The 24,470-nt window shown below is 32.7% G+C and overlaps 2 protein-coding genes and 1 pseudogene across 2 annotated transcripts; 2 read left to right on the forward strand and 1 right to left on the reverse strand.

Annotated features, from left to right (window-relative positions):
• Positions 1-1,215: 1,215 nt before the first annotated feature.
• LOC100259982 (receptor-like protein EIX2) lies at positions 1,216-4,457 on the forward strand. The gene has a single exon (XM_019225348.2). It carries the CDS (start codon positions 1,291-1,293, stop codon positions 4,312-4,314), a length of 3,024 nt encoding a protein of 1,007 aa, XP_019080893.1. The 5' UTR covers positions 1,216-1,290; the 3' UTR covers positions 4,315-4,457.
• Positions 4,458-7,718: 3,261 nt separating this feature from the next.
• LOC109123865 (receptor-like protein EIX1) lies at positions 7,719-9,430 on the forward strand. Its single transcript, XM_019224865.2, has one exon. The coding sequence runs from the start codon at positions 7,883-7,885 to the stop codon at positions 9,428-9,430; it is 1,548 nt and encodes a 515-aa protein (XP_019080410.1). The 5' UTR covers positions 7,719-7,882.
• Positions 9,431-12,482: 3,052 nt separating this feature from the next.
• Positions 12,483-17,521, reverse strand: LOC100855312 (receptor-like protein EIX2; annotated as a pseudogene).
• Between the last annotated feature and the right edge of the window lie 6,949 nt (positions 17,522-24,470).

Consider the following 24,470-nt stretch of genomic DNA (forward strand, 5'->3'; position numbering starts at 1 on the left):
ATTTTTTAATTAAATGCATTTTCAAAAAGAGACAATATAGAAAATAAAAATTATTTTTTTTTATAAAAAAATAGAAAATAAAAACTAGAAAATATTTTAAAACCAAACTCAAATATAATCTATATAGTTTTTAGTTACTTGTTTTCATCTGAAATAAGTAAATATACCTTTCAACCCTTTTATATAAGAAAAATTCAATCTCTACTATGTATTGATATAATCCACTTCTAAAATTAGGTCATATGAAAACATTTTAATTGAGTACTTAAAATAAAAATTCTCCATCCATCCTTTTTATTTATTTTTATTTTTCTTATTTTAATAAATTTTCAATTAATTCAAATCATTAAAAAAAATCCTTAATAAACAAATTTGTAATATTTCATATAACTTATTACTAAAAGTCATGTTCAAAAAGTTATTAAAATAAGGAAGGAAAAAGATTAAAAAAAAAAAAATTAAACTTTTTATTTTATAATAGTAACAAAAAAACTTTAAAATACTTTTTAGTATAAAAAAAATTAAAATAGTGAATATATTTATTTTAAAGGGTATTTTAATTATTAAATTATTTACTTCTAAAATGTAAAAGATAATTTTTATTTATTTAAATTAATATTTTTTTAGAAAGTATTTTCCAAAATAGTCTTTGAATCATTAATATAATTTTTATTTATTTATAATTTAAAAATAAAAAATAATGTTAAATTTTCAATTATTTATAAAAAAAGAGTTTAAAAAAATAATGAAAAATAAAAAAATGGTTAATAAAAAAGAATAATGGCAAGTAGTAAAATATAGACAAAAATGAGTTAAATGTGTATTTTTGTCGGATTACTGTCTCATATCCTTATCATCAATTATAGATGGTTGGAGGACTTTATCTTAATTATGAACTTTCTATGGGTTGAAACATAATTGTCCCATAGTAATATGCCCACTTGGGCTTTATGTTGGAATACTATATTAAAATCTCAGTAGTGATGAGCAATTGATTTTTACCATTTTTCTATTGAAGTCCATTTCCTGAAGAACTTTCAGTGATTTGCTAGAAGAAAAAGGGAAAAAGACTTCAAGAAAAAGTAGGCTTATCTTTGAATAAATAAATAAATAAAAAAACACCAGATAAGTTACGATTTTGATAGTGGAGTTTCCAACTTGTAAGAAGCACTTTCTTTGTCATTGCTATCCTAAACCTCCACACATGGATCTCAATTGGCTTATAAAAAGCATTTGTATCAGTATTTTGTGCATTCCATACATACAACTTCTGGCTGCAGTTCTACTTTCATGGCTAATATCAATGCCTCCATTCATTTCCTTCTGCTTATTTTCCTCTCCTCCACTTTTCTCTATCTTGAAACTGTTAAACTTGGTTCCTGCAATGGCGTTCTCAATGTCAGCTGCACTGAAATTGAGAGAAAAGCCCTTGTTGACTTCAAACAAGGTCTTACTGATCCTTCCGGCAGGCTCTCTTCTTGGGTTGGCCTGGATTGCTGTAGATGGAGTGGTGTGGTGTGCAGCCAGAGGGTACCTCGAGTCATCAAGCTCAAACTCCGCAATCAGTATGCTAGAACTCCGGACGCCAACGATGAAGATACCGGTGCTTTTGAGGATGACTATGGAGCAGCTCATGCATTTGGCGGCGAGATAAGTCATTCTTTACTTGATTTGAAAGATTTGAGGTACTTGGACTTGAGCATGAACAATTTTGAAGGACTCCAAATCCCCAAGTTCATTGGATCATTCAAGAGGTTGAGATATCTCAATCTCTCAGGTGCATCCTTCGGTGGAACCATCCCACCCCACCTAGGGAACCTTTCTAGCCTGCTCTATCTTGATCTCAACTCATATTCTCTTGAATCAGTTGAGGATGACCTGCACTGGCTATCAGGTCTTTCTTCTCTGAGACACCTTAATTTGGGAAATATAGATCTTAGCAAGGCTGCAGCTTATTGGCATCGAGCTGTTAACTCCCTTTCTTCACTCTTGGAACTACGCTTACCTAGATGTGGGCTTTCTTCCCTTCCTGATCTTCCTCTTCCATTTTTTAATGTCACATCCCTTTTGGTGCTTGATCTTTCGAACAATGACTTCAACTCGTCGATACCTCACTGGTTGTTCAACTTTAGTAGTCTTGCATACCTTGATCTCAACTCCAACAATCTTCAAGGCAGTGTTCCTGAAGGGTTTGGTTACTTGATTTCCCTTAAATACATTGATTTTTCTTCTAATTTATTTATTGGAGGTCACTTACCAAGAGACTTAGGAAAGCTTTGCAACTTGCGAACTCTCAAACTATCTTTCAACAGCATTAGTGGAGAGATAACTGAATTCATGGATGGGTTGTCCGAGTGTGTAAACAGTAGTAGCTTAGAGTCTCTGGATTTGGGGTTCAATTATAAACTGGGTGGGTTTCTTCCTAATTCTTTGGGACACCTAAAGAACTTGAAGTCTCTTCATCTGTGGAGCAACTCATTTGTGGGGTCAATTCCAAACTCCATTGGAAATTTGTCGTCCTTGCAAGGATTCTACATCTCTGAAAATCAAATGAATGGAATAATCCCAGAGAGTGTTGGCCAACTCTCAGCATTGGTTGCACTGGATCTCTCAGAGAATCCATGGGTTGGTGTTGTGACTGAGTCTCATTTCTCCAATCTCACAAGCTTAACTGAGTTGGCAATCAAGAAGTCATCTCCAAATATCACCTTGGTCTTCAATGTGAATTCTAAATGGATTCCTCCTTTTAAACTCAATTACCTGGAACTCAGAACGTGCCAACTAGGTCCCAAATTTCCTGCATGGCTGAGAACCCAAAACCAGCTGAAGACGATAGTGCTCAACAATGCTAGGATTTCAGACACGATACCTGATTGGTTTTGGAAGTTAGACTTGCAGCTCGAGCTACTGGATGTTGCTAATAATCAATTGAGTGGGAGGGTCCCAAATTCATTGAAATTTCCCGAAAATGCTGTTGTGGATTTGAGCTCCAACCGCTTTCACGGTCCTTTCCCACACTTTTCTTCTAACCTGAGTTCATTGTATTTGAGAGACAATTTATTTTCTGGACCAATACCTCGGGATGTTGGCAAAACCATGCCGTGGTTGACAAATTTTGATGTCTCTTGGAACTCTCTAAATGGTACCATTCCCTTGTCTATAGGTAAGATTACGGGTTTGGCAAGTCTGGTTCTCTCAAATAATCATTTATCTGGTGAAATTCCTTTGATTTGGAATGATAAACCAGATTTGTACATCGTAGATATGGAAAATAACAGCCTATCTGGTGAGATCCCTAGCTCTATGGGCACCCTGAATTCACTTATGTTCTTGATACTGAGTGGCAACAAACTTTCAGGGGAAATTCCTTCTTCACTGCAGAATTGCAAGGACATGGATAGTTTTGACCTTGGCGATAATAGATTATCAGGAAACCTTCCATCATGGATAGGAGAGATGCAATCGTTGTTGATTCTACGACTGCGATCAAACTTGTTTGATGGAAACATTCCCTCCCAAGTGTGCAGTCTTTCCCATCTTCATATATTGGACCTCGCACATAATAATCTGTCAGGATCCGTTCCTTCTTGTTTGGGAAATTTGAGTGGCATGGCTACTGAAATCAGCAGTGAGCGATACGAGGGCCAATTGTCAGTTGTGATGAAAGGAAGAGAACTCATATATCAGAATACTCTGTATCTCGTGAATAGCATTGATCTTTCAGACAATAATATATCGGGGAAGTTGCCTGAACTAAGAAATCTTTCAAGACTTGGCACCTTGAACTTGTCCATAAACCATTTGACAGGAAATATACCAGAGGACGTTGGGAGCTTAAGTCAATTAGAAACTCTGGACCTCTCAAGAAACCAGCTCTCTGGCCTGATTCCACCAAGCATGGTTTCTATGACTTCCTTGAATCACTTGAACCTATCTTACAACAGACTATCTGGTAAAATTCCAACAAGCAACCAGTTCCAAACCTTCAATGACCCGTCCATATACAGGAATAACCTTGCACTCTGTGGGGAGCCTCTGGCAATGACGTGCCCAGGCGATGATGAGGCTACTACTGATTCTTCAGGTGTGGATAATGAAGATCATGACGATGAACATGAAGATGCGTTTGAAATGAAGTGGTTCTACATGAGCATGGGGCCTGGATTTGTAGTGGGATTTTGGGGAGTTTTTGGCCCTTTGATAATAAATAGGTCTTGGAGGCGAGCCTACTTCCGGTTCCTGGATGAGATGAAAGATAGAGTTATGGTGGTTATCACAGAGAGTGTAGCATGGCTGCAAAAGAAATGCAAATAGGAAAGAAAACATCATCGAACTTGAACAGATATCCATCAACAAGCTTTCTAGCTAAAATAACAGTCTCTATGTGTCAGTGGTTTGCTTCATGTACTTCCTCCTAACACAATAAAACATTGGTTAATTAGGAGCTTTTCTTCCAACCTTGATAGACTGGTATATCTGCTTGCATCTGTGGTATTCTTCTTCTTCTACAGGTTTTTCTTCCTTTTGATTTAGTGAAGTAGCAGAACCTTAGCCCCCTGCTAGGCAATCTGATAACTTTGCTGACCAGTGGGAGAAGTGGATTACTACCTCGCATCAATATACGATCTCAACCCCAGATGAAAGATGAAATGTAAGGTGTCAACCTCCAGTTGCATTTTGGGATACAAACGCCTTGCATGCTTCGTAATTTTGTGGCTAAACTGTAATGTATGCTATCAACTATGTATGTGATGGACTCTGTATGTATTTTTTCTGGTGGTGAGCTGCCATTCTGATTTGTCGGACAAGATTCAGAGGTTCTGTAAAATCTGAAGTTTCACCAGGCTCATGTAAAACTCTTTTTTATTTTTATTTTTGCATTAAATAAATGGACGGACAAATATTTGGAAAATCTTTTAAAATAAATAAATAAAAGATAAATTCATGGTTAAAATCACATTTCAAATTAGATGATTTATATAAAATTTTTCTTTTCAATTGTCATCCACCGTGTTTTAGACTATGTTTAATTACTAAAAAATTTGAATAAAAATGTAAGGGAAAGAAAATAAAGGAAAAACAATAAAAGAGAAAGAAAAAGTAAAGGAATTACAATACAAATTTAAAGTAAATAAATTATTTTTATATATTACTTTTAATTTATTTCACTTATATCAACCATTTTATACAAAAAGTAAATAATTTAAAAATATATAAATTTCTAATTAATTGTAATTATGTTTAATTTTTTTTTTTTAAATATAGCTCAAGGAATATGGTTTTCTTCCCTTAATACTTTTTGAAATGTACTTACCCAACCTTCAAGTTGCTCTTAATGTGTATAAGTCTTGAAGGAAATTAAGCTGTTTAGGTTAAGTGATTTTTGGAATAAAATTATCAACTTAGCTACTGCATTAACAATTTCCCAACACAATGTGGTTGTGCAATAGAAACTTTAATACAAACAATGCTAGTTTAAGAACAAAAAGATATATCATGGTTACATTCACAGATGAGAGAGAACCATTTAACTCCTTATATTTATACACTAAACCACTAATCATTTTGCTCTACACACATATTTGAGACAGCCAACAAATATCACATGCTCATCGATTTATATTTCAACCTCATGCTAGGACTTACCGATCACCTTATCATCTATCCCATTAGCCCAAGCATCGATTTATATTTCAACCTCTTTCAAAATTTCCTCATGTAAAACTCTTTTTTAATTAAATAAATGGGTTGTAAAATATTAACTTGAAAAAGATAAATTCATGGTTAACATTGCATTTTAAATTAGATGAATTACATAACCTTTTCCTTTTATTTGTCATCCATGATGTTTTAGGCTAGGTTTGGTTCTAAAAATTTTGAGGAAAAATGTTAGGAAAAGAAAAAGAAGAAGAAAAGTTGAAGGGAAGAATATATATATTTAAAGATAATAAATTATTTTTATATGCTACAAACTTATTTCACTTATATTAACTCTTATATATAAAAATTAAATAATTAAAAATATATAAATTTCTTACTAATTTTAATTATATTTAATTTTTTATGTTTTATATATTAAAATAATATGTAATAAAATAAAATTTCTTAATTTGTTCTTTCTTTAATACTTATTGGAACCAAATATAGTTGAAGGAAAATGATTTTCTTTCTTTAGTTATTTCCAAATTCCTTACCTAAGCCTTTAACTGAGTGTAGAGGCGTACAAGTCTTGATGGAAATTAAGCATATACGGATCAATGATTTTTGAATTAAAATTATCAACCTAATTATTGCATTAACAATCTATCAACCATTTTCCAACATACACAATATGATGGGGATGTTTCTATGAAAATGGTGCCGTAGACCCTCGTCACTTCTCAAAAACTTGCCGCCCTTACATTGGAATTGAGTTAGGTTAGATGGGAAGTTGAAACTGATGTCATCCCATTGGAGACTAAATGGGATTTATCAGAATTAGGGCACCATTCATCGGCCAGTTTGTTGGTCACTACTTCACCATCCCACTTGGCCTTATATTGGAAGAGTGGACATGAATTTCGGTGGTTGGCAGTTGAATTCCACCTTCTAGATAAGCAAACACCAAATTTTCTTCCCATGTCTATTGTTTATGGCAAAGACTCTATCAAGGAAATATGGCAAAGTCATACTGGGCATGTTAAATTACTAACTTAAAAATTTCAAAGTATTTTAATATTTTTATCAAAAATCCTGCATTTTTCACTCATCTCTTTCGTTGTTTTATTTTACTTTTATTTTTGCATTTTGTATTATGTACAAAAATTAATAAATCCATACTATTGAAAAAAAAGAAAATGTTGCAACTTGTGATCCTGAGAACAACATTTCATACGCTACTTTAATATTGAATTTTCCTCCTACAAACAAAAATTTACTCAATTTTTTAGTAATATCTTTGTCGACCTTCAAATTAAATTCAGTCTCGATTGCCGTAATTTACTCAATAAATCTATAATGAAATTTTCTATTTTCTATTTTCTATTTTGTATTTTTTTTAAATTACTTTTAAGTTATATCATTAGATATTATAAATTGCGATATAAGTTAATTAATAATTAATAGTCAGCACAGTCTTCTTCATCCTCTAGAATATGTCCACTGACAAAGACTACGGGAATATGCACAGTGGCAAAGACTGTGGGGTGTGTATATAATATATATATATATAGCTTCAGTCATCGATCTTTCCCACAATGGTTTCAACTCCACAATACCCCACTGGTTATTCCAGATGAGGAATCTTGTGTATCTAGATCTCAGTTCCAACAATCTACGAGGCTCAATTCTAGAAGCTTTTGCAAACGGGACGTATATTGAAAGATTAAGAAATATGGATAGTCTTTGCAATTTAAAAACATTGATCCTCTCTCAGAACGTTTTGAATGGGGAAATAACTGAACTGATTGATGTATTATCTGGGTGCAACAGCAGTTGGTTAGAGACGCTGGATCTGGGCTTCAATGATCTGGGTGGTTTTCTTCCTAATTCCCTAGGAAAACTCTATAACTTGAAGTTTCTTTGGCTTTGGGATAACTCCTTTGTAGGCTCAATTCCGAGTTCAATTGGAAACTTATCGTATTTGGAAGAACTGCATCTCTCAGATAATGCAATGAATGGGACCATCCCTGAAGCTCTTGGATGACTTTCCAAGTTGGTTGCGATAGAGATATCTGAGAATCCACTGACGGGAGTTGTAACAGAGGCTCATTTTTCAAATCTTACGAGTTTAAAGGAGTTTTCAAACTATAGAGTGACTCCAAGAGTTTCCCTGGTTTTTAATATCAGTCCTGAGTGGATTCCTCCTTTTAAACTCAGCCTCCTCAGAATAAGATCATGCCAAATGGGTCCCAAGTTTCCCGCATGGCTTAGAAATCAAACTGAGCTCACTGATGTAGTGCTCAATAATGCTGGGATCTCACACACCATACCAGAGTGGTTTTGGAAGTTGGATTTGCGTCTTGATGAGCTCGACATCGGTTCCAATAACCTGGGTGGCAGGGTGCCAAACTCAATGAAGTTTCTTCCTGGATCCACCGTTGATTTGAGTGAAAACAACTTTCAGGGGCCTTTGCCATTATGGTCATCCAATGTGATGAAACTGTATTTATATGACAATTTCTTTTCTGGCCCAATTCCTCTGGAGTTTGGTGAAAGAATGCCCATGCTGACAGATCTAGATCTCTCCAGTAATGCTCTAAATGGCACCATTCCCCTCTCCTTCGGGAAATTAAATAACTTATTGACCCTTGTCATCTCCAACAATCATTTGTCTGGAGGAATTCCAGAGTTTTGGAATGGTTTACCTTACCTCTATGCCATAGACATGAACAACAACAATTTATCTGGTGAGCTGCCAAGTTCTATGGGTTCTCTAAGATTCCTTAGATTCCTGATGATAAGCAACAATCATCTTTCTGGCCAACTTCCTTCAGCTTTGCAGAATTGCACAGGCATTCATACTCTTGATCTTGGAGGCAACAGATTTTCAGGAAATGTTCCAGCGTGGATAGGAGAAAGGATGCCTAACTTGCTTATTCTACGCTTACGATCAAATTTGTTCCATGGGAGTATTCCATCACAATTGTGCACTCTTTCTTCTCTCCACATACTGGATCTTGGAGAAAATAATTTTTCGGGATTCATTCCCTCTTGTGTGGGGAATTTGAGTGGCATGGCCTCTGAAATCGACTCTCAACGATATGAGGGCGAGTTGATGGTGTTGAGGAAAGGAAGAGAAGACTTATACAAAAGTATTCTTTATCTGGTTAATAGTATGGACTTGTCAGACAGTAACCTATGTGGAGAGGTGCCTGAAGGAGTAACAAATCTTTCAAGACTTGGCACCTTGAACTTGTCCATAAACCATTTGACGGGAAAAATACCAGACAATATTGGGAGCTTACAGGGGTTAGAAACTCTTGACCTCTCAAGGAACCATCTTTCATGCGTAATCCCCCCAGGTATGGCTTCTTTGACTTCCTTGAATCACTTGAACCTGTCGTATAACAACCTGTCGGGTAGAATTCCAACAGGCAACCAGTTGCAAACCTTGGACGATCCATCCATATATGAGAACAACCCTGCACTCTGTGGGCCTCCAACAACAGCCAAGTGCCCTGGTGATGATCAGCGGCCTAAAACGCGCAGTGGGGACAATGTAGAGGATGAGAATGAGAACGGGGATGGCTTTGAAATGAAGTGGTTCTACATGAGCATGGGGCCAGGATTTGCGGTGGGATTTTGGGGAGTTTGTGTCACCTTAATAGTCAAGAATTCGTGGAGGCATGCTTATTTTAGGCTTGTGTATGACGTGAAAGAATGGCTGCTCATGGTTATCTCACTGAATGTAGCTCGTCTGCGGAGGAAACTGAATTTGGGTAGTATTTGAATAACTTTCAACAGTCTATTGAAATAAATGAAGGCGTGTATGCAATGGTGTTTGGTTTCGTTTACATTCTTGTAATATAATAAAGTATTGAGTCCAAGCTTTTCCAATAATGTCCATCTATGTGTCTGGTTTTCTCATTTGACTCTGTCTCAGGGACACTGCCAAGAGACATAAAACAAAGAATAAAGAAAAAATTTAGGCCTTGCTTGATAACTGGTTTTGAAAACAGTTCTAAAAAAATAATTTTTAAGAACCGTTTTTTAAAACTGTTTTCTGATATTCAGTAAAACAAAAGTTTGTTGAGAACCTAAATTTTTTTTCTATACTCCAACTACTATGCAAAATAATGAAGTTTTGCGCAAGTATCCCAAGACTAGACCTTTGTAGAGCTCCTTAGAAAATGATTTTGAAACATGTTAAAAGCACCTCTTAACACAACCTTTTTTTCTAGTATTTTTCCCCTTTTATTTTCCACATGCTTTTTTCTCCTCTTGTCCTCTAAGATAGCTAAATGGAAGAGGGTCAATGTCCACTACTGACTTGGGGTCCATGCTAAGGACTACAGCTTAAGATAATTAATCTTGAAATGTTCAAACTTGTAGTCAACTTTTACCTAACTTACCAACTGGTTTTAGGGTCTAAAATTCCAATATGAACAAAGGTACCACAAAGGTTTCTTTTCATTGTAGGAGGAGAAAACAAAGTCTAATTATGATGACATTCCATTTCCTGTCTAGACTATAAGTACCCTTGTGGACTAAATTAGAGGATATGGAAAAAACTAGGTCTTGCTGCAATTTAGGTCTTCACTTAAAAGGCTTAAAAGTAAGTCCTATTGACTTCCATTGCCCTTGTACTCAAGTTAAAATAAGCACTTGGATACTGGACCCATTTTAAGGGTATTGTGGAACTTTGCTCATCTAAAGTGAGTACCCTATATTTGACTAATTCCTCGCATGGAGGCAAAGAATGCTCATCCTAGCTAGCAGACTTAAATCTCTCTTATAAAACTCTCAAAATGACACTATTCCCTTGTCCATGAGTAAATTAAATGCTCCAATAACTATCTCAAACAATTATTTATAAGAAGGAGATCTTTACTAAAGAGTGCCTTAAATTTTTAATTGGTATATAATCCATGTTGTAAAGAACATTATATATAAAATATATCATTATAATAATAGACTTCTTTATAAAGTAAGAAAAATCACTATAATTATCTTTATAAATATTTTAAGTCACGAGGGAAAAGATTATCATGAGATGGAGATGAGTTTGTAATAACTATACATGGTAGATGGAGATATGGGAAAAAGTTGGAGACATTCGGTGAATCAAGGACTTGCAGTTCAAGGTTTACATATAAGAAACGGGAAAACATGGAAAGTTTCAAGGTTCAATAATATTTGTTTGTTTGTTTTTTTTTTTTTTCTATTCTCTAAAATATTTTTTGTGATATACTATAATGATTTTCTTTCATCCATTGATGTAAGAATGATTGATTGTATTATGTAAAAATATCACATACTTTTATGTATTGATTATTTTATCATTCTGTCACTAATATATTTTAGTATTAAAGTATAATCACGAACGTTAAAACCTCATGTACTTTTATATATGAATTGTTTTATTTTTGTGTTATTATACTAATGTGTTGGGATCATGGATGGAAATATTGGTTTTCACGAATATATCAATAATTTCATTTTACAAATATATTAAGATATATTGGAAATATTAGTGGATTTATTAATACAAAATATTGATGAGACAAATTTAATAAAAACTGAAAAAAGAAGAAGAAAAGTTTCAAAAAAAATTGTAGAAAAAAAAATAATACATATGTTTAAGTTATTTTATTGAACAATATAATTGCTATATGTATATCAATATTTAAAAATTAAAATACATTATATTTATATTTTTGAAATAATTTTGTTGGAAGATATTGATGATATTTTTCTAAAATAAGAATTTATTACAATCTAATTTTTTCAATGTAAAAAAAAAAAATCTATATTTGTAATAAATTAATCATTGCATTGAATTCTATTTCATAATAGATTAAAAGTCAATTTCTAATAGTGATAAAAAATTTAAAATTCTTCTTATTTGACTTTATGTCCATTACTACTTGCAAAAAATTTAAATTTTATCCAAAAAAATCTATATTAAAAATTCTAATAATATTTATAAAAAATTTTAGAAAAATTTATCTTAAATTCTTTTAATATATTTAGATTCATTCATTTTAAAAATTAAAAATTATGAGAAATTTATGAGATAATACTGCAGCTCAAAGGCCTGCCTTTCTTGGATGCGAATCCTGAGCCATGGATGAGAAATTTAACTGTTGGGGAGCATGCAGATGCCAAGCCACAAGTTGTTACCCTTGGTGAAGTGGAAAAGGTAGCCCGCCTTGTAGATGTCCTGAGAAACACCACGCACAATGGTTTCCCAGTTGTAGATGAAGGGCTGGAGCCACCGGTTGGTCTGGTCATAGGAGCAACTGAACTGCATGGAATTGTGCTAAGAGCACACCTTGTTAAAGTGCTGAAGAAGTGGTTCCTGCCAGAGAGAAGGAGAACAGAGTGGGAAGTGACAGAGAAATTTACCCAGCTAAATCATTTTTTTTTCTTTTCTTTTTTTGTGCATACAATGATAACAATGGCCATCTTGTGAGAGAAACTACAGTTTTGAGGTAAATATGACTAACCTGATTGTTTCCTTCACTTGCAGGTGTCTCCAGTAGTTGGGATCTTGACCAGGCAGGATTTGAGAACCTACAACAAGTTGACAGCCTTTCCTCATCTAGCGAAATCTAAGGAAACTGAGCAGCTTTTACGGAGCATTATCTTAATTTATTTTTCAACATTTTTGTAGAATTTTGTTCATTCAAATTATTGTTATTTACAAGTCATTCAGTCAGTAATAAACAACAAGTTCTTTTTTCACAACACTAGAAAACAGAAGTTGATTCTTGGTATTTCTTCTGTAGTAAAATATTGAAAGAATCCTTCATTCCTTTTGCTTTGGCACAACCTAACCTCTAGTCCCGTTGATCATTTTTCAGCTCCAACGCCACATCAGTAACTAAAATATTCCTCACAAGGGTTTCTTCTTCCTCTTTCCTGACTTCTTTTTCTTGAGACCTACTCCTGGGACCCTTTTGAACACAGCCAAAACCTTGCTCGATGCTGCAATCATAGCCAAACATCATTTATAATAGTTAATAAGCAAACAAAGGAATGAATGTAATGTGCATATCATGGCATACATCAGAACTAACATGTATTCACTTTAAGTTGCTCAAGTCAATCAGGTAGTTATTTTCCATTAAGAACCAAGTATGCCAGTACTGGAACAACAAAAAGTTAAGGGATAAAGTTTAAATTGCTTAATGCAATTTTATGCACCTGTATCATGTATGGCATAAATTCAAATTTCTAGTACATATTCCCCTTTACCCTAAACGCAGTGAAATAGATTCTTTCTTCTGGAAATTGCTATATGCCTATGTTAGGATGACAAATCAGTAAATCATCAAATAATGAAGGCATTTAGTTAATCCAAGAAGTTCCCAAGAGAAAATTTCATAGACAGTCTACAACTGAAAATATGTTCAAAGCCACCTTAGTGTAAGAGACAAGCTTGATGCCCACTCATATGCCAGTTTACAAATAAACAAGGCCTAGGACTCTGCCAGTAATGAAGCTTTAACTGTAAAATAGATTTGGCTGATTATTGCTGCTGCTAACACAATATTTAAAAGCAATCAAGATCATAAGAAACAATTCTCAAACAGAAATTTATTTGTGTAAATGGCAGGTTTACAATTTATGAGAAATGATGTTTTCATGAAGTATCTCTCCATCTTAAAGCATGTTCCCATATTTTCTTCACCTGCGACAGTTTATTTCCAACACCTACACCTTTCTTGTCAGACGGGCTACATTCAGTGCCACAGCCAGAAGGAGCCTATCTTTCATTTTGTTGACAAAGCGAAAATAAGCATATCTCCATGACTTCTTGATCACTAATGTGCCACAAACTCCCCAGAGTCCTATGATGAATCCCAGTCCCATGCTAACAAAGAACCATGGCAACTCAGAGTCATCTCCATCTTCATCATCTTTGTCTTCTCCTTTCCCAGTTGGAATTGTTCCATTGTTGTCATGACACTCGTTTGTTAGAGGAAATCCACAAAGTGCGAGGTTTCCCTGGTAAATAGACGGATCAATCAAGGTTTGAAACTGGTTGCCTGTTGGGATTTTCCCTGACAAGTTATTGTGTGACAGATTCAGGTGAACCAAAAAGATTATGGAAGCCATGCTCATTGGAATTGGACCAGAAAGTTTGTTTCTTGATAGGTCGAGAGTCTCCAACTACTGCAAGTTTCCAATCTTTTCAGGTATAGTTCCCCCCAAATTATTGCTGGACAAATTCAAGGTTCCCAGTTTCAGAAGGCTTGTTAGTTCTATAGGAATCTCTCCTGATAAGTTATTATAGGACAGGTCTAGACTATTCACAAGGTAGAGACTGTGATAGTATTCAATTGCTCTTCCTTTTGAATCAAGGTTCAAGCGTCCCTCATACCGTGCTATATCATCATCCGAAAGTTCAGATTTGAAGCCGCTCAAGTTCCTAAAACAGGGAGGAATAAATCCTGACACATTGTCGTGTGAGAGGTCCAGAATGTGTAGCGCGGAAAGGGCACAGATTTCTGAAGGAATATTACCGCTGAAGAAGTTGGACCGCAAGGCTAAAATCAACAGGGATGGCATGCTTTCTCCTATCCAGGATGGAATGTTTCCAGAAAATTTGTTATCACCAAGATCAAGGCTTTCCAAGGCACTGCAGTTTTGTAGATGGGAAGGAAGTTCACCAGAGAGATTGTTGTTGGATAGCACCAAGAATCTGAGTGTCATGAGGGAACCCAGTGATCTTGGTATTGTACCCGGAAGGCTGTTGTTGGACATATCTACAATATACAGGGAAGGCATCTTGTTCCAGAACTGAGGAATTTCTCCAGATAAATGATTGTTGGAGATGACCAAGGTCATCAAAGCCTGTAGATTACCCATGGACAAGGGAATGCTACCATTCAGAGAGTTCCAAGAGATATCTAAATCTGTCAGAATGGGCATTGCTTCACCAATGTTCGGAGGAATCGGTCCAGAAAACAAATTATCCCTCAGATACAGTGTACTTACATTAGACGACCAGAGTGGGAGAGGACCATCAAAGAGGTTTGAACTCAAATCAACATTGGCTAGGTAGCTGAACACTAATGAGTTTGGAACTCTGCCACTTAATTGATTATAAGCAATGTGTAGTTCACTGAGCTGCAAATCTAATTGCCATAACCAATCTGGTATAGTACCTGAAATTCCAGCATTATTCAGCACTACGGTGGTCAACTCATTTTGAGTTCTGAGCCAGGTAGGAAATTTGGGACCCAATTGGCAAGATCTACGGTTGATGTATGTGAGTTTAAAAGGAGGAGCCCAGTCAGAGGAGATGTTGAAAACCAAAGAAACATTTGGAGAACTTTTAGTAATAGACAACTGCTTTAAGCTTGAGAGGTTGGCAAAATGAGCTTCTCTTTAAAAACATTTATAATAATAAAACTATTAATAAAAACATTACGAGTAAAATCAGTTTAATTTTTATTTTTTTTTCCTACACGCTCTTTCTCCTCTTGTCCACTAAGATAGCTAAATGGAAGAGGGTCAATGTCCACTACTGACTTGGGGTGAATGCTAAGGACCGCAGCTTAAGATAATTAATCTTTAATTGTTCAACTTTTACGTAACTTACCAACTGGTTTTTGGGTCTAAAATTCCAATATGAACAAAGGTACCACAAAGGTTTCTTTTCATTCTTGGAGGAGAAAACAAAGTCTAATAATTTATCATGACATTCCATGTCCTGTCTAGACTATAAGTACCCTTGTGGACTAAATCATAGGATATGGAAAAAACTAGGTCTTGCTGCAATTTAAGTGTTTTACTTTAAAGGCTTAAAAAATAATGCTTATCCCAGCATACTTATATCTCTCTGATAAAATTGTCCATGAGTAAATTAAATGGTCCAATTACTATCTCAAACAATTATTTATATGAAGGAACTCTTTTTTGAAGAGTGCCTTAAATTTTCAATTGATATATAATCCATGTTGTAACCAACATTATGGATAAAAAATATCATTATAATAATAGAGTTCTTTATAAAGTAAGAAAAATTATTGTAATTATTTTTAGAAATATTTTAGATCACGAGGAAAAAGATTGTGATAAGATGGAGATGATTTTGTAATAATTATACATGGTAGATAGAGGTATGGGAAAGAGTTCGAGACACTTGGTGGATTGAGGGTTTGCAGTTCAAAGTATAAATATAAGGAATAGGAAAACATAAGATGTTTCAAAACTTGTTTTTGGTTTTTTGTTTTTTGTTTTTCTATTCTCTAAAATATTCTTTATGATATACTCCAATGATTTTCTATCATCCATTGATGTATGAAAGATTAGTTGAATTACATAAAAATATGACATACCTTTGTGTGTAGATTATTTTATCCTTTTGGTTTTACACTAACAAACTAGCATTAAAGTAGAATCACGTTAAAACCTCATGTATTTTTATATGTGATTTTTTTTTTTTGTGTTATTATATTAATATATTGAGATCAATGATGAAAATATCGGTTTTTGCAAATATATCAATAACTTGATTTTATAAATATATTGAGATATATAAAAAATATTGGTCATAATATATTGAAATCGGTGGATATTTTAATCCAAAATATAGGTGAGATAAAATTAACAAAACCTAAAAAAGAAATGATTTTTTTGTATATAAAAAGACATATGCTCTCCATGTGACCAAACGCAAAATGGTCAATTTCAATCCTTATATTATAATTTTTTTTAAATTACTCATTCACCCCCTTCCGTGTGTTACTCTACTAGACAATAATTTTGCACACTTAATCCAAACTACTCAAATATCTCATTTTCTTAAAATAAACTTCAAAATCCGTATTTACTATAACATTACTATAGTCACTGCTCCTTTTTGTCCTATTCCTTCACCTTCATGCTACATCTTCATACGAAAGGGTCTTAGCCTCTCACGGTTTTTTATTCCACTCACAAATTCCATAAGAGAATAGTAAATCTATGCATTATTGAAAAGAAAAGAGCAAAAAGTTGATGATGTATGCATGTGTAACAAAGAGTATCAATTCGAGAGAAGGCCTCTGATGGCCAAGAGAAGATGATATCAGGCAGTTGGAGATTGAAAGTGATTCAAAGAGTTTCATACTAGTGAAAATAAAGGGTCCTAAATAAATAATCCTAGTGGCATGCAAAATATTTATGAAATTAATTATTCTTTCAACAAGATGATACATAAGCATTTTGCTAGACAGGCACATTTCCCGCTGATTCAAAAGCACATTTTGGCTTTTAAGTGTAAGAATTTTGTTAAATGGGAATATGAAGTAAAATAAGTCAATCGGTTAGAATAGCAAATGAAGATATGAATAGGATGTTCTAACTCGACGTATTTAATTTTATTTGAATTATTAAACTAGTGTCTTTTTTCTAAACCAAAAAAGGGGCAAGACTTTAGCAAATGTTCTTAAACCAAGTCCGTCAGCTCCTGATGCCTAAAGTCTAAAATTTTCTTCCTTTAGAATTAATGACATTTTCACATGCACATTCTAGTAAAGTTTTAATGTCCACATCTGGACCTATTAAAGCAAATGTTCATACATTAGCGTGTCAAAGAGGGCACACTACAAAACAAAGAAGACAAGACATTTTCATTAAGGACAGGAAGGCTACTCCATTCAATTTTACCATTGTGGCTGCCAACAACCCCTACCTAGAGTCGGGCTGTCGTAGTTTGTCATTTAATTAGATCATAAGTCATAAAGTGTATAGAGAAGCTAACATTATCACTGATTAAGAGATAAAATTCTTAGGAGAAAATGAAATTTACTAATTCTTTTAGGGGTACTATGCCTAAGCACAACTCATACCTGAATGGTGTAAGATCCACTTTCTTTAGCTTCATCAATTTCCGTTTACTTGTTTATACCAGACCAGCACATGTATTTCATATTATCTACGTACAACATTAATATCTAGATTTATATGATTTTAAGGTTGGGAACTTAATAATGTTATTACTATTGTTGCAGATAATTTTTGGGAATAGGTGGAGACATCTTTTAGGAGGAATAGACTTTTGGGATCGGAGCATGTTGGAGGAATTGATGTTGCATTGGCTCCATCCAGTTTTGGCCAAGCAAATACACAGGTAGACAAAATTTCTAATCTAGAATTCTTAATTGATTGCTTAGGAATGTCTTTATTCTATCTTATTTATCAATCATCATTAAATCATAATTCATTTCAGCATCTGAGGGACATCAAATCCTTGAGAATGTACAATTCTCTTTTTGATACAATTAAATGCTGGAATTGTTGAGGCTGGAGACTCTGGCTTTATTTGCCTCTCTTGTTTGGACACCCAAGTTCCGTGTTCCTTTTTGTGTTCCTGCATCACACAGGACACATCGGCAGCTCACTAACATAAGATGCCTGACTCTATCTTATGTTTATTGAGAGAAATCCTACTTATATGTTTCACAAAAGTATGTCCCATATGGGGCAGCAGTTGCTCATTTGTATGCTGGAGCTGGTGTAATTGGATTATCATTAGCTGCCACTAGAAAACGCAGGCAAGAACGCGGATGGTTCAAGTTCTCTGGAAGTCTCATTCTTATGTCCAACTAGAAGATATATTAATTCCAAGTTAATTAGTCTTGTTTTTCAGGTCTGTTAAATGCATTGAGATCAACAAAGAGGCAAAGCTATCTTTTGAGAAGACAGTTGGCTGCTTACCAATGTCTATAGATAGTACCATCAGCTGGCATCATGCAGACACGCCAATTGTTAGTGTTCAACACCTCAAACTTTTACACTCAGACATACACATACAAACAAAAACACAAATAACCCTTTGAATTTTCCTCTGAAGCTCATACCAGTGACTAAAGTCAGATAAGCTGCCAATATTATTGAAAATTAAATATCGGGGACCTCTTTCTTGGCTACTGGGATCAGATGTAGTTGTTGTTGACCCTCCTAGAAATGGGCTGGATCCATATCTGGTTGATGCGCTACAGACCATATCATTTGCTGAGAAAAGAACTAAGTCAACTGAAAGGTGTGGGTGTGCTTCTGTAATTTCCATGTGACTGAAATGTATGAAACAGCAACTCTAAAATTTTAAGATTTAAGTAATTCATTCTTTGTGCCTCTATTTCAGGTCTTTTTCAAAGGTCAAGAACGAAAAGAGACCATGGATTTTACATGCAAAGGAAGCCTCGGTTCAGATTGAAAAGCAAAACATCTCCGGATGAGGGTCAATCACTTCCTAAAACTCTTATTTATATTAGTTGTGGATGGGAAAGCTTCAAAGAGGTACTTCTGGGTCTTAAGTTTCTATATTGTCTACTTAGAATTTCCATGCAATTAGATCTGATTCTGCTTTGGTTTTGGGCAAATTTTGAAAACACGAATTATTGTCTCAAGCTTCTAATGCACCAATTATTAAACAGGATTGTAAGTCGCCGTTACGTAAGGAATGGCATTTGGATAAAGCCATGGTTTTAATTTCCTTCCCGGCACCCAGAGGTAATACATTCTTAATTTTTTCTGTTCTTTTTAGAAGACATATAATCCATCTTGTAGCTGGGAGTATCATCTTATTGAATGAACACTGGCATCATTCTGTAGTTGTTTAGAACATCTACTACTATGTAACTCTGCATATTTGAAGGCACTGAACCTATGGCATAGTTTCTGATGAAGAATTGTTTGCTTTTCTTTATTCTTAGAGTATCTTGTAATTCAATTAAGGAACCAATTATATGTTTCACACTTGGTCGGGAAGGAAGAAAGATTAAGTTCAACCAATACAAATGATCACCTATGGTGCTTCTGTTGCGCCATATGGGCATAATCTCCAAATCATGTGAGAACCAACTGTAAACTGACATATTAGTGGGCATCAAGTTTGTCTCCTAAACTAAGGGAGCTTTGAACATGTTTTCAGTTGTAGACTGTCGATGAAATTTTCTCTGGGGAACTTCTTGGATTAGCTAAATGCCTTAATTATTTGATGATTTCCTGGTTTGTTATCCTAACATAGGCAAATAGCAATTTCCAGAAGAAAGAATCTATTTCACTGCGTTTAGGGTGAAGGGGAATATGTACTAGAAATTTGAATTTATGCCATAGACGTGCATAAAATTGCATTAAACAATTTAAACTTTATCAGGCATACTTTGGTTCTTAATGGAAAATTCTGATGTATGCCATGATATGCACATTACATTCATTCCTTTGTTTGCTTATTAACTATTATAAATGATGTTTGGCTATGATTGCAGCATCGAGCGAGGTTTTGACTGTGTTCAAAAGGGGCCCAGGAGTCTCAAGAAAAAGAAGTCAGGAAAGAGGAAGAAGAAACCCTTGTGAGGAATATTTTAGTTACTGATGTGGCGTTGGAGTTGAAAAATGATCAATGGGAAACCCTTCTTCAGCACTTTAACAAGGTGTGCTCTTAGTACTATTCCATCCAGTTCAGCTGACCGACCGGTGGTTCCACCCCTTCATCTACAACTGGGAAACCATTGTGCGTGTTGTTTTCTCATGACATCTACAATGCGGGCTGCCTTTTCCACTCCGCGAAGGGTAACTACTTGTGGCTTGACATCTGCAAGCTCCCCAGCAGTAAAATTTCTCATCCATGGCTCAGGATTCGCATCCAAGAAAGGCAGGCCTTTGAGGTGCAGTATTATCTCATAAATGCTTGGGTTGATGCAGTCACCAACACTTTTGGCTATTAGGAGGACAATCATTGTTATGGGTAGAAAGAGGAGATTGTTTGTGAGTTCAAGGAATATGACAGAGAGGAAACAGTCATCCTCATTGAACCAGCCATCAGGGAGGCTGCACCATGAAATGCATAAAGCCCTAGGTCAATTTTTGTGTAGGAGCACAATGCAATACCAAGAATGCATGGGCATTCTTTCACCAAACTCCAGAGGAATTGGGCCAGAAAAGAAATTGCCATATAAACATAAAGCCCTTGTATGTATGTTTTGTTCTCTTTTAACTCTTACAGAAATCTTTACCTAAGTTTTGATACAGCTTATTATGCAAGTTTTAATCCCAACCATGGTTTGAAATTTGGGAAAATTGAGAAGCTATGGTCCATATATGTTCCATATTTAAGCCCAACACCCAATGAAAGAGTAGAAATTGAGAGTAAGGATATTGTCTTTAAAAAACCCCTAAAATACCCTTAACCATTAAATGAAAAAAACTAACAAATCACCTCACCTTTCTCATACTATCTTTGACTCTTTTGTTATTCTCTCACCTATTTAATAGTGGAACTAACTTGAATCATTTTTCTTCATCAAATATGAAAGATGGTTAAAAATTATTATTACCAAATATATTTTTGAAGTGAATAACTTTTAAATACCTCATCAAATATTATTCTTTTTTTTCAAACTTACATAATATATAATAAATATTTTTTAAATATATTGAAAACTTACATAATTTATAATAAATATTATTCTTTATTTCAAACTTATATTATTTCTCATATATATTAAATAATTTTTAAACACCTCATCAAATATTATATTTTTTCAAATTTATAGAACATATAATAAATACTTTTTAAATACCTCATAAAATATTATTATTTTTTTTTTCTAACTTGCAAATTAAACACATGGTGCTTATTATTTGTAAATAATGTAAACACTCACATGCATATATATATATATATATGTAATATTAATCAAGAAGACAATATTTCGAAGACTAATTTACCAACCTTCCAATAATTTTGAAAGTGTAAATAGGGTAATTGGCCGAATTAAGGCATTCAAAATGTTCAAAATTTCTCAATTCCAAAATTACATAATTGCTCTTCACACTAATCCTAAATATTTTTCAATAAAGATTTAAATATTTAAAACCATTAAAATAAATACTTTCTTATTAAAGCAATTTTTTCAAAGTAATAAGATAAAAATCATGAAATCTTCAAAACTATAATTATAACAAATATTTTTAACTTTAAAACCAATTTTATAATTTAAATTAATGATTTTAAAAAATAAAAATGTTATAAAAATAATTTTTGTTTATTTTTAATGCCATTTAAATATGATTTTTTTAATCTTTATTGATAACAATGAAATTATATTTATAAAGGCAAAATAGTAAAAATATATATTTCATTTAGTTTACTTATAATAAAATATTCAAACATGATTGATTTTAATTTTATTTCCTATGTATTAATTTTTGTAGAGAATGTCTTAATGACATAGTTTGGTAAAAAAAAGAAAAACAAAACTATCAATAATTGTCTTAATATCAAATTCAAGTTGTTTATAAATAATACAAAACCTATTAGAAGTCTTGTACACCCTTGTACACTTAGCACATTTCCTTTATACAGTTAGTGTAATATCTTTGTACAGTTAGTGTAATACCCTTGTATAATGACACAAATTTCATATATCTCTTAATTTATATGTCAATGTATGTGTATTAATCATATTTTCAATGGTTTGGTTAAGAAAATGGTGGATGACTTGGGGTCAATTTTTTTTCCCCAAATATCATTATTGGGAAAAATATTGGAATTTTCATGTGAGAGTTAAATAAAGTGCATGACATAGGTGTACAATCATTGGGTGACAAGGAAAATAAAAAAGTAGTTTAGAATCAATTAAAATCATTCACACAGATTAATCTTGTACACCTTTGTACAATTAGTACATTTTCCTTGTACAGTTAGTGTAATACCCTTGTATAATGACACAAATTTTATATCTCTCCTAAGTTATGTGTCCACGTAGGAGTGTTTAACCATATTTTCAATGATTTAGTTGAAAAGATGGTAGATGATTTAAGGTCAAAAAAAATTTTCTCCAAATATTATTATTAGAAAAAATATTAGACTTTCCATGCAGGAATTAAATAAAGTGCATGACATATGTGTACAATTCGTGAGTGATAAAAAAAATAAAGGAATGACTCATAATCGATTATAATATTTCACAAAGGGTAGCCTTGTACACTTTTGTACACTTAGTACATTTCCCTTGTACAGTTAGTGTAATACAATTGTACAGTAGCGCAATAAATAAATAAATAAAATTTATTATTTTTTTATTTTCATATAAAAAAATAGTACTAAACAAGGTTTTCAATTTTCATTTTAAAAAATAGTTTTCAAAAAGAGACAATATAGAAAATAAAATTTATTTTTAAAAATAAAAAATAAAAACTAGAAAAATATTTTAAAACCAAACTCAAATATAATTTATATAATTTTTAACTACTTGTTTTCATCTAAAATAAGTAAATATACATTTCAACCCTTTTATATAAGAAAAATTCAATCTCTACTATGTATTGATATAATCCACTTCTAAAGTTAGGTCATATGAAAACATTTTAATTGAGTACTTAAAATAAAAACTTTCCATCCATCCTCTTTCTTTCTTTTTCTTTTTCTCATTTTAATAAATTTTCAATTAACTCAAATCATTAAAAAAAATTCTTAATAAACAAATTTGTAACATTTCATATAACTTATTACTAAAAGTCATGTTCAAAAAGTTATTAAAATAAGGAAGAAAGAAGATTAAAAAAAATTAAACTTTTTATTTTATAATAGTAAAAAAAACCTTTAAAATACTTTTTAATATAAAAAATTAAAATAGTGAATATATTTATTTTAAATAGTATTTTAATCATTAAATTATTTACTTCTAAAATGTAAAAGATAAAAATAAATGTAAAATATAATTTTTATTTATTTAAATTAATATTTTTTTAGAAAGTATTTTCCAAAATAGTCTTTGAATCATTAATATATTTTTTTATTTATAATTTTAAAATAAAAATAATAATGTTGATTTTTCAATTATTTATAAAAGAGTTTAAAAAAATAATGAAAAATCTAAAAATAGTTAAATAAGAAAGAATAGTGGCATGTGAAGGGTGGTAGAATAAAGACAAAAATGAATCAAGTGGGTATTTTTGTCTATTCCTATCTCATATCCTTGTAATTAATTATGGGTGTTTGAAGGACTTTTTATTAATTATCAAAGCCAAATGGGTTTAAAGCCCAATTCTCCCTTGAAATTTTACCAATATTTCAGCAAAATATCGGAGGTTAGTGATGGTTGAAGCGAGAAATGGCATGGAAACTTCGAACGAGAGAGAAATTTTGGAAAAAATTGTAATCGCCAATTTATCAGCTTGGACCGAAATAATTGTTGAAGCAAATGAAGCCAGCCTTGCCGTGTCAAAAAATCGTCAAAATCTCGTCGAAAAATGACGATTTTCTGCCCAAAAAAATCGACAATATATCTACATGCTTCCTTTCCTCCGATCAAGGTTGAAATGAAAGATTCTTGATCCCATGGCCAAGATCACACTTGTGTTTTTTAACTCTGATCCAAATGGTTAAATGTTTTATCTAAGGCCAAGATTAAATCCAATGATTAAAATTTCGGGATGTTTTGTTCAAATAATACCTAAAGAGTGGGCAGAATTTTTTTAATTATTTTTAAATTTATCTTTTATTTTAAATTTATATTTTATTTTAAAGTATTTTTCATATTTACACATTAACTCTATTTTAAAAAATTACAAACACTTCACTTTTAATTTTTTTTTTTATATTTATCATTTTAATTTTATTTAATTTTGAACGTTTTTATTTTAAAATATTAAAAATATAAACTTATTCAGAAATTACTAAAACATAAAAATAAAAAAAAATAAAAAAAGTTCTAATATTTTATAAATATATAATTTTAAATTAAATTAATTTGAGTAGATAAATTATTAATATAATTTTTAATAATTTTAATTATTTAAATAAATTAATGTCCATAACAAATAAT

The sequence above is a fragment of the Vitis vinifera genome, chromosome 14 (assembly GCF_030704535.1).
Source record: "Vitis vinifera cultivar Pinot Noir 40024 chromosome 14, ASM3070453v1".
NCBI lineage: Eukaryota > Viridiplantae > Streptophyta > Magnoliopsida > Vitales > Vitaceae > Vitis > Vitis vinifera.